At 40.4% G+C, this 10,844-nt stretch overlaps 1 protein-coding gene across 1 annotated transcript; it reads right to left on the reverse strand.

The window, feature by feature from the left end:
- Nucleotides 1–487: 487 nt before the first annotated feature.
- On the reverse strand, nucleotides 488–9,690 carry LOC146705790 (protein phosphatase PTC7 homolog). The gene is made up of 6 exons (XM_085463605.1): nucleotides 9,129–9,690; nucleotides 6,793–6,972; nucleotides 5,662–5,860; nucleotides 4,423–4,546; nucleotides 4,164–4,293; nucleotides 488–2,995 (listed from the first exon to the last, which is right to left on the reverse strand). Exons 1-6 carry the CDS (start codon nucleotides 9,328–9,330, stop codon nucleotides 2,937–2,939), a joined length of 894 nt encoding a protein of 297 aa, XP_085319731.1. The 5' UTR covers nucleotides 9,331–9,690; the 3' UTR covers nucleotides 488–2,936.
- Between the last annotated feature and the right edge of the window lie 1,154 nt (nucleotides 9,691–10,844).

Here is a 10,844-nt window from a genome sequence, read left to right on the forward strand (position 1 = left end):
ACACCTATAAGTCACAAACAGATAAGCTGTGGCATTCAAATGACGCTCAGTTGGTACTAAGGAGCCCAAAGTGTGTCACTAAAATACCCCCCTGCACAATGTGTTATACATTCATATGTGTTCTCATACATAATACACTTGTTGACATGCAGTATCTTTTTTTTTTTTGCAGAACTGTGTATTTATGCTACATTTAAAGTAAATCAAATCTCCTTCCCATTCTGGTGCTCAGTATGAACGTCTTGACCATGTCTACTTCCATTAACTTGCTGCCACGTGACTGGCCGATCAGGTATTTGGGTTTCAGGTTAAGTTATATTAGATTAGATGAAACTTTATTTATCCCTCAGGTGGGTTCCTCTGGGAAATTCTGTTTTTGTCCCTCTTGGGGACATAGGTAGGTTATTGTAATTGACTTATCCTGTTCATCCCTTGAGTTAAGTTACTACTTCAAACATGATATGCATAAAGAAGACACCTAAACAAGTTTAGTATAAATACTAGGTTCTTTATTTAAATATTGTACATATTTTAAAACATATTTACATAAATTAGACCTGCATTGTTTCACTGTAGACATAAGTTTATCTTTCATACGCTTGCTGGGAACAGGACAATCATACCATACAGACTGCAGAAGCACCTTTGAGAACGGCTTTATAAGAGAAAAAGACATGTCCACATTTCATTTACATCAAACACCGGGCAACACGGCAGGGACGACACAAGCTTGCAATGACAGGAAAGGCCTCTTGATTACAGGTCAAGCTATTGGTTAAGGCTGAAACTGTGCTCACCCTCATACTGCAAGTTCACACCCCCTCCTGCATAAGGTTTACGTCTCTCTGTCATTACATTTTTTTTTTTTGGGGGGGGGGTAACTAAAATAGAAACTACATAAAAAACAAAAACAACGATGACAGCAGGACAGATATGCAAATCATTACCCCCATTATGTTTATGAGGAAGAAAAACCTGCCCAATTTGATGTGAAATGCAATCATTGTAGCACAAACTGCTGCCAAATTGCACATATGAACTGCTCTCTAGTAATAAAATGCATGGTGGATCAGTGGATTCAAGTATGGCAGCAACAGTACAACTTCTACCGTGATTGTTAGATAAGCACCACAGTGACTGTTACCATTACAGTGGTGCTTCCAGAGCAGTGCCCTAATTGTGAACTATGGCTTCCCTTCTTTGGTTTTTCTTTTAAAAACCTGTCTTTATAGTTACTTACAGATAACCAGTTACATATAACTTAAAACCAGGAATATGATACAACTTTAGGAATAGAAAATACACTTTAATGTAATTCTGAACATTTCCACACAGACCTCTGGCCATCACACACACATAGAACAAGAAAATTAGAGTATTGCTGTATGATGTTTGTGTCGAAAAAAAAAAAAGAGCATAATGAGATACACAAAGAAAATGTGTCTTTGGTGCACATGCTTTTAAATTGTAAAGAGTTTATCCACAACACTTAGGTGAAGTGTTAGACCCTCATAAGCAGAACGGTATCATCAGTGTCTTTGATTCGTGTAGTTTGGTGAAATCCAGAGCGCACGTTTACGCACTCGTCGCAATCACGGTCACAGCGTTTATGCAAATCAAGTCATACGTGACTAACAAAAGCAGCAGCAAACAAATGAAACAGGAAAATGAGGGACAGAGAAACAAAACATTTGAAGCAGACTCACACAATGCACATTTCTTCTTCTTTTTTTTAAGATACCTGGATCTTTTAGTCATCCACGGGACGTTTGTCACATCTGCATATGCTTCAGTCTGTAGCTTTTAAAACAAAATAAGGTTTAAAAAATACATCTTTCTCCTTTGAATTTGTTCCTGACCTATCACTGCAATTGTAAGCATTCCCAGATGCTAACTTGAGCTTTATAACAAATATAAACATTACATACAACAGCTTCTCAAATATGCCACACAAACCAGTCATATGTTTTAGCGGCCTTTCGGCAACACGACTGCTTCAGAGATCAATCTCAGGAAGCGACTTTCAACTTTCAAACGGAAGTGTGGTATTGATGAAAATCACCTGGAGATTAGTATCTGTACAAGAAAGTATACGAGAGCATGTGTAGATCTTCCATAAAGTAACGAAACAGCTCTTCGCTTTAACAACCAATTCAAAGACAACAGAAAGGCCAGAACAAGTTTCTCAAAAAACAAAAATATTTACAACTCATCAGGAGATGCGGTTCCCTCGGCCAAGCGACAAAACCTGATTAACCTTCATGTGAAAGCTTTAATAAGTGTTACAGTTTCTCATTACAGAGTTTTGATCTGAGAAAAGACACTTAATCCCAACTCGTACATTTCATACTCAAACAACATCCCAGCAGCAGCTTCCTCAGTCTAATCTACATGCTTTGTTCAAACACATTTACCACATGGAACAGATTAACAACAGAGACCAATAGCCAGGTTTCGCCTGCTAAATCTGTTACTACGCTCTAAAGAATCCAAACCCATGGCTTACTCCTTAATCACATTTTTATTTTAGATTTTAAAGCCTACAGGCCGTCCATCTGTCCTGGGCTGTCACATCATTGAAAAAGATTTTGATGCTACAGGATGAGACGTTGAAGAATGAAAGGCATCTTCCCGCCCGTCTCTCTCTCTCTCTGCTCCTCCTGCATCACGATCAACATGAAAGAAAAAAACAAAATGTTCTAGCTGCCTGCCTTCCCTCAGCCGCTCAAGCACCAAAACAAAACCAGCGGAAGAAAACTAAATGTTAACACGGGCCGTGCTGTAAGGAGTGTGTGCCGTGGTGTTGGCGGGCCTCCCCTGTCAGCTCCACAGGATGCAGTGCATTTCGGGAGGGCCGCAGGTGGAAGACTCAGGCAGGCGGCGAAGAAGGAACAGCCCCAGACGCGCACTCAAACACACGCACGCACACACACATTTTAGTCTGTGTATTCAGCCACGATAGAGAGCAGCACCGTGATGTCATCTGGCTTCCCTCCTGCAGGACAAGAAAACAAAGATAAAGTGAGGAAATGTAAGAACTAGTTCATGCAAAGTACTTTTTAATTATAAGACCTCCTGAATATATAGGAGAAGACTTTTCTATTTCATAATAGTGTTAAAGCCGCATATAACAATAATTGTAGTGATTTGTTTCGTATTAGCTGTAAAGCGGTGGTCAGCCATCATCAAGGTTAAACTTGCAAAAACTAAATGCTTGGGATTCCTACAGAGAAGAAAAACTGGTTGTGCCAGCAGGAGTTTCGTCTCATGTGTGTTATCATGACCACGCCAAGGACACAGCGGAGGAACTGCAGACGTCAGAGCCTCAATAGGTCTAGATAAACTGATTGAAAAAATGCTTTAACCAAGCTTATTACAAACGTGTCATGTAATGTGGCTTCAAATATAAAGTATAACTGCTGAAATCTTATTGTGTAAAGCAACTTTTAGTCAACACAAGGAGAATCACATTTAAAAGTCTGAGTGGTTTAAGGCCTGATTTGGACTTCTGTGAGCAATCTTTGTAGAGCCTATGACATACATCCCTTCAGATAGTTTCAGCAATCTCCCTCCAAAGATTTGCTGACATTTGTGAGAATTTCAATTCATGTTATGATTGTTATTTCTTAGATTGAGGTGATGAGTGTTATTCTCTCACTGACAAATTCAAAAACGCAGCTGGAAATGCACAGGAGGTATCGACTGTAGTGAACCGGCAACAGTTTTGTGCCGTGTGTGGTTAGGTTTCTATGGAGATTCACATCAGGTTGCGATGTAGAGTTTCAGATGGGTTTGCGGTTACGACATAGTTACAGTGTAGATTTACTGCTGAAGTATAAAGCCCCAGCGAGACATCCTTAACTTGTGTCTTTTGTGGCCAACTACTAATATTAACAGTGTACAGTTTTATTAAGGACATCAAAAGTACTTTGGAGTATGTATGTTTGTATGCTCCTCATTATGCATCTAATAACACACAAATTATGTTTATTTCAATGTTTATTAATTAATTATTCAAAACATGATAAATAATAGTGCCATCTCCAAAATTTGTACAACCAAAACTTATTATTAATATTAATCAGGAAAAGGGGCGTGCTGTAAAAACATTATACTGCAGTTATGTGTATGGTGCTTTTAAAGGGAGCTAACAGTAACCTTACCTCTTACATTCAGGCCATTGTCACAGGCAAACTGTGCAAAAGGGGACATATAATTAGGGTCGTAGGCAAGATCATGAGCTTGCTTTGCAATGCTCTGTGCAGTCTGCAGGATGCTGTCATAGTTGGTAGTCTGAAACGAGATGCAATAATAAAAAAAGCATTAAAATTTGAATTTGTTTCCAACACATGTATATGTGGACACTTACGAGTGTCCACATATACATGTGACACAGCATAAGCTGACATGTTGAAGTGATACCTTGAGTTTTTTGAGCTCCTGAAGAATCATGTAGTCTGGCATGTTGTCAAAGAGACCGTCTGTTGCGGTTAAGATGATGTCACCAAGCTGCACGTCGAAAGAGGAGCTGTCAGCCGCTTCGGGACTACAGGAAACAAGGAAGCACGGGAAGATCATGAAGTGAAACTAGAGCGCGAAGCACCTGAGCTGCTGGCAACAGTTTTAAGTGTGGAATTAAGCAGGTCAGAAGCCACTCTGCTAAATTTTGAAGATGGAGTGTGAGCGTTTAATGTGACAGCTGACGTAAAACCTGACTTCTCCGTTTACTTCTCCGTCCGTGCCGAATGCCGGCATGGCCTGTCACTTCCTACCACCATACACAAGTCTCAGACTGAGGTTTTATCACCTGGGAGCCTTATATTTCTGCTTGGTCTTAATTTATGATGACATTTAAACAGGTCTATAAATGTACTTTAATGGGAACGTTAACCCATTAAACCTGCCAAACCAGTGAGAAAAGTCAAACAAAACATCTAGACTGCTCCAAATGGATTACAGAGTTTCCCTCTTGTTTATCAGTTGCCATTGCCATGGCTTGCTAGTACTGAAAGCCTGTGTCCATGGAGGAACGGGCAATTTGAAAGTAACATTCCTGATGTCTGCAGAGAGCTGAAAGCACTAAGGAAAACTTCTAAAGAAGGACACTTTTTGTTGTTGCTACCAACTCTAGCCAAATCCAGGTAATCACTGACATCATCTGGCAATTCAGACATAAAAACAGATCATGTTACAAAAGCTTTATTAGTTGATGCCAGTCATAACAGATGTAAATTGGTTTGGCCAGCAAACCTGTGAAGGCCTGCACACACTTTAGTGTGTGAGGTGAAAAGCAGGTTCTGTTTACATGGCAAACAACAACATAAAGGCCTTTATGCTATGATATTTGCTTCCCACATGAGAGATGAGTCATGTTTTTGATAAGTTGGGCTAATTAAGCTGTCCACAAATTAGCTTGGCAGTCAAAATGACAGAGATCATGACCTGCACTTCTATTTTAAATCCTGCTTTGCATTACAAAGTGGCACGCAAACCCAATGACTGCAAGTAGGGATGCTCAGAATGGAATGATATGCCTTTACCATTTTATCCGAGCCTGCTGTAAGCAGGACATGTACAGTGCTGTACAACTACCAGCCCAGCATCTATCTAATATAGAGTTTTATTTATTTACAAAGATATATCTAACACTGAGCAACTGACCTGTCACTGAGCACAACTCCCTCGGCTCCCGGAGGAGCGATGGACAGCTGGAAGGGTGTATTGAAATAGTGCTGTTGCTCGTCCGAGCGATGAACCACCTCTCCACCACGTACCACTAAAAAGCCAGAGTCGCCAAGGTTACACGTATGTAGCCTGTGACTCTGCCGATCCAGAACTACGATGCAGGCCGTGCTGCTTCCTGAAAATAAAGCGGAGTAAAACAACACTAAGGTTATGTATACAAACAGATAATTTGATCAGGGCAAAAGAAAAGAGTTATGTTGCCCAACCAGTACAAAGTAGTCTTTGTGAGTGTCCTCATTGTGAATCTAATATATCCATGGAGAGTGGAAGAAATATAATACAGACGAAAAAAAAAACAACCAAAAAGATTGCATTCCCAGTGACAGCTACTAGCAACAATTCAGGTAACCTTGAGCAGAGAAGGTCAAGAGCTGACCTTGCCATGACTTTCCAAAATAAAAGTATGCCAACTAAATTTAACGACAGCTAACCTGCGTCTGCACTAACTCTTGGCCAGGGACACTGAGCCAAGATATGAAACCTTGATCACGTGCTTGGTGTTAACCTACTTTTAAAATCTCACTGACCCTCCTGTAGTATCAGTTACAGACAGACTCATGACCTTTTGAAGCTCTGGCAGGGGGCAAAGTGTTTGGCCTGCGTAATAGGGTAAATTGTGGGGAGTCACAAGATCACTGAATTTCAACTGCCAAGTGTTAGCATAAGAAATCACTGCCCGATCAAAGATAGTTACCTCTCTGGTTTTAAATCACTCGGTGGGACAAAGGTTTGTGTCAAACAAAAGTCACATAATATATATACCTCGCCAACTAACACAATCGTTGAAGCAAAATTTGGTTCCCTCTTGATGAACTGATCACACACTTAAAGGCTGTATATTAGTAATTGCCAAGGTAGAAGAAGAGATTCCATATTAAACAGATAGTATAACTCAGGACAGAGCTTGTGTTCTGTGCTCGGTGAGCAGGGCCAATACTCACAGTGTGACTCATACTGCAGCTATGTTATTTATTTCTCTCAGCACGGCTGAGCTCGCTCCACCACTTGCTGTGTTTGTAACCAGGTGGATCATCTCTATGTACTCACCTAGCAAGGGAACTTTGTTCTGCAAGAGCTCGTAGTAGCCAGACGTCAGGATGCCCACTGGATTACTGGGTGTGAAGCGACCCTCCTTCACCAGTCGCTCACAGGTCTTCATTAAGGTTGCAGAGAACTGAGATGGGTCGACACCATAGTCCCGCCAACCACCTACGCCATCTGCTACGCCTGATGGGGAAAAAAAGGAATTAAAAACATTTGTTTTACTACTGAACCACTACCATACAATACCTTATTAACACCAGATTCGTGACAGAGGATTGATCAGGCATTTCAAAAGTGTAAATACCAAACATCTGCTGGTAGCAGTTTGGCTGATTTTAGTTGTTGAATTTTTATTAAGTTATCTTTATTTTTTACAGCAGACATGACTTTCTTTTCCTTCCAAGGTCAATGCATCATGTCTATATTTGCACAGCCACACTGCTCTTCTGATCTTTCTTTTCTAGGTGCTGATGCTTTATTGATTACTGAACTGCTTTTCTCTCTGGTGTCTGTATCGCTGCTAAACAGGAACACATTGGTTTATTATCTTTCCATTGTAACTTCTCATGTACTGCTTCATGTGTGCCTAATTTATCTAGTTTACCTGAAGTGTAAGAATTTTACCCCGGAAAATGTGTTACTTGCAGCTATGGAACAGAAATAATTGTATACTCTTTTAACATCTTGTGTGTAATTCATATTTATACACTGATACCTCATAATCTACTAGCTTCCTGTTTTATTTTACTTTTGATTCATTCTAGCTGCACACCATGAGTCAGAACAGCAAAGATAAGATACAAATTGACTTTGAAACCTCATCAGCAACCAAAGTCTCTTTAGCTCTAGACACCTTCAGCTTATACACACAAACAAACGTAATCTAATATCCTGTAATTTAGGTGCTACATGAATCATTCAAGTTTGTACTTGTAAGCACGCGGTTCCAAAATGCATATAATTTTTGTGGTATACCGGTAAGGTTACTTGCGTCCAAATGACTTCTAAATTCAGTTTAAATATATTTACACATTGTGGCTTCACATCAATCACCTCATAAATGCCTTCATTTGCACATTCATTTGAAAGCTGATGCAAAGCAATTTTTTTCCAAGACCAGATGATTTTACTTAAGTTCTGTTTAGTTCAATGGCCAAAGAGGACGGCAAGGGAATATCTGCACCAGTATTTTTTTTGTCAGAAGACAGTTGTAAAAGAAATATGTACATAACAATGAGAATAATCTAATAATGATGTATAACTTTTCTCCCCACCCCATGCTCATAGTATTTGACTTCCAGAGAATCTATGGGTTTCCTCTTAGTTTTTTGAAAGTATTTCTTTCTACAGCACACAGACTACTGGGAATATTGCTTCCATAGTTTATAAGGCTGTGACTTTGGAATTATTTTCCCTTTCTCACAGAGGTGAAAGTAACCTTTAAAAAGAAAGTGAAAATATTATACATGCTGGAAAACCCCACGCATTTTCTTCTGCACTGCTTGATCATCACTGTCAGCTACGCCCTTCACTACGATTTCCATCAGCCTGAATTAAAGCAAGGGACGTTTTCAACACTCTGACTTGAAGTCTCACAGATTCCACTTCTCCTTGCCGTGTATACACGTGTTGCCATGTGTTCCTCGGAGATGTCAATTTTATTTCTCTAACCAACCTAAACGTTTAACACTAAACAGACCTTGTAAACTATGAAATACACCTTGTGTGTGTGTGTGTCTAACCAACCACGTGGTAGTTTAAGTCTTTGGCAGTAGCAAGGTGGCGAGGACAAAGCAAGCTTAGCCTGCTAGCTAAGCTAATAGGCTAATGATGCTATTAGCAACATGGCTGCCTCCATGCTCAACCATTCTGACCTTTGCAAGACATTGTAGTGTTAAGTCTGATACGTTTTAATGAGCTCTATTTTTTGCCACGTCCGAATTAAATAAGGCCGATTTACGTCTTCTAATGTTGTGATTGCAACAGCCTACGTCATCGCAGTGTATCCCACAGTGGGGACACATGTAGGTGAAAGGTCATTTAGCGTTTCACCTCAAAACTACCCCCTAACAGTAAAATAAATGTCATTTATTAAAGTAATGACGTGAGTGCAGGTGCTATGTGCGTACAGATATGCTTTAAGCGTCTATCCGGGTTGGAGTCTTGTTTTATCCGGGTTAAAGTGCTGTCTTTTTTTTTTATGTGTGAGCGGGGAGGGGGGCTGGTGTGTTTTGATCCGACGGGTCGGCACACGTGCTGGCTAAACTCACTGAAGGTCACCCGAGCACAGAGGGCGTCTAACTTTCATGCAAGCCATTTGCAGAGCCCTGAATCCTTACCCAAGACATCAGCCGTCTTGTGCCGTGCAATGAAGCAAGCATCATCACCGTAGCACATCCCTTTCTTCAGGATCCCCTTGCGAAAGTCTTTACCGAAACCATAACTGGCGGTGATCAGACTGTAGTCCCGACCGTCCGTCTGAGAGAGTCCGCCCAGGACAGCCCTGGCTACCAGTCTGCCATAAGACAGTACGGATAACATCCCCTAGCAAGGAGAAACCCCGTTCTGATCCGAGACCGTACACGCTGTCCCCCCTCTCTCGCTCTTTCTCTCTAACCGGCTCGACCACCTGCCTGCGAGGCTAAGTCTTCAGATCAAGCCCCGGCTGTCTGTCTTTAGTCGTTCATCCGATCCCGACCGGCTCGCTTCTGTGACAGCGGAAGGCTGCAGTTGCTCCAAACTCGAACAAACACGCCGCCGTTTCCTTTCTGACTCTGTCGCTTTCGCTTTATGTCTCAGGTGAGCATTTGATAGACGAAGCAGTTCCTCCACTGGGCTCTCTCCTCCCCGACATGTTTCCACGGGACACAAAGATGTGAGTACATACGGGTGTTTACAACTGTGACGTCGCGTGCCGTAACGTGGCCCCGCCCACCAGGTTCACCGTGGGGGTGTCCAAATTCATCTTTTGTTGTTTTTAGCTAACTTATGTAATAAATATGGGCTTAACGTAGGTTGCACCCAATAATGCAGCCCTAGAACATTTAACATGTTCTAATTTTCTTTAAAATTTGGGGTCTATACATGATAACCTAAAACTAAAAGGGGAAATTTGGAGGTTTTATAGGGATTTAGAAGTATTATAAAGTGTAGGATAAATATTTTTAAGAAATGAGTACCTTCAAGTATTTTAAAATGAAACGGCCAACAAATATACTGTAAATAATTTTTAAGTAATTGAATTTTTTTTTTTAGTATTTTAGATAAAGGAAATGCAAATTATACTTTTAATGCATGTGAAATTTCACTATAAGCTACTGCAGTGTTACAAAGTGCTAATGTAAAGACAAGAAAATTAAAAGAAGGGTTTGGTAAGCTCTCTAATATGTATCCCTCTTGTTTATAACGTAATTGAGTACTTGGACAATTGCCTCTGAAGTTTCTCCAACATGTGTGGGCTATTTCATTGTTTTTGTTTTTGTTAGCTAATTAACCGAATAAATGCCTGGAGTTAATTCTAAATGTGGCATTTACATCCCCAGGCTGCAAAATTCAAAACAAAATTACCAGAAAGAATGCAGAAATATGACTGGTCAAAATAACCTTCTGGTATATTCTGCAGGAAGGGGGTGCACTGGAAACCTGAGCAGCATGAAAAGACTTGAGTTGTACAAGAAACAACAGTGGGGGGGGGGAGATAATTGCAGGACCCTTTCTATGGTAATGAAAATCCCCTTGACAATACTGAGCCAAGTGAAGAGTGCATTGTGTATGATAGACTTGAAAGCATTTTTCAAGTCAACCATAATAAGGTCATGTTATAAGAGTGAATACAGAGGGTTTACCACAAGGTGTTAACCATTTAAAATCTCAATAATTAAAAGGTTGCCTTAAATATGGCCAAAAATAAATAAACAAACAAATAGCATTCTGCAGATGGATAAAAATAAGAAAAACATGGGTATAAGCATTTGATGCTTTCATGCTTTCATGCATGGACGGATATGCAACATATATATATATGTATATAGATCCTGTGGGACTTCCAGATACAG

This window comes from Copadichromis virginalis, linkage group LG7 (genome assembly GCF_057382275.1).
Source record: "Copadichromis virginalis isolate Kocher_CV1m ecotype Utaka linkage group LG7, C_Virginalis_male_GT1.1, whole genome shotgun sequence".
Classification (NCBI taxonomy): Eukaryota; Metazoa; Chordata; class Actinopteri; order Cichliformes; family Cichlidae; genus Copadichromis; species Copadichromis virginalis.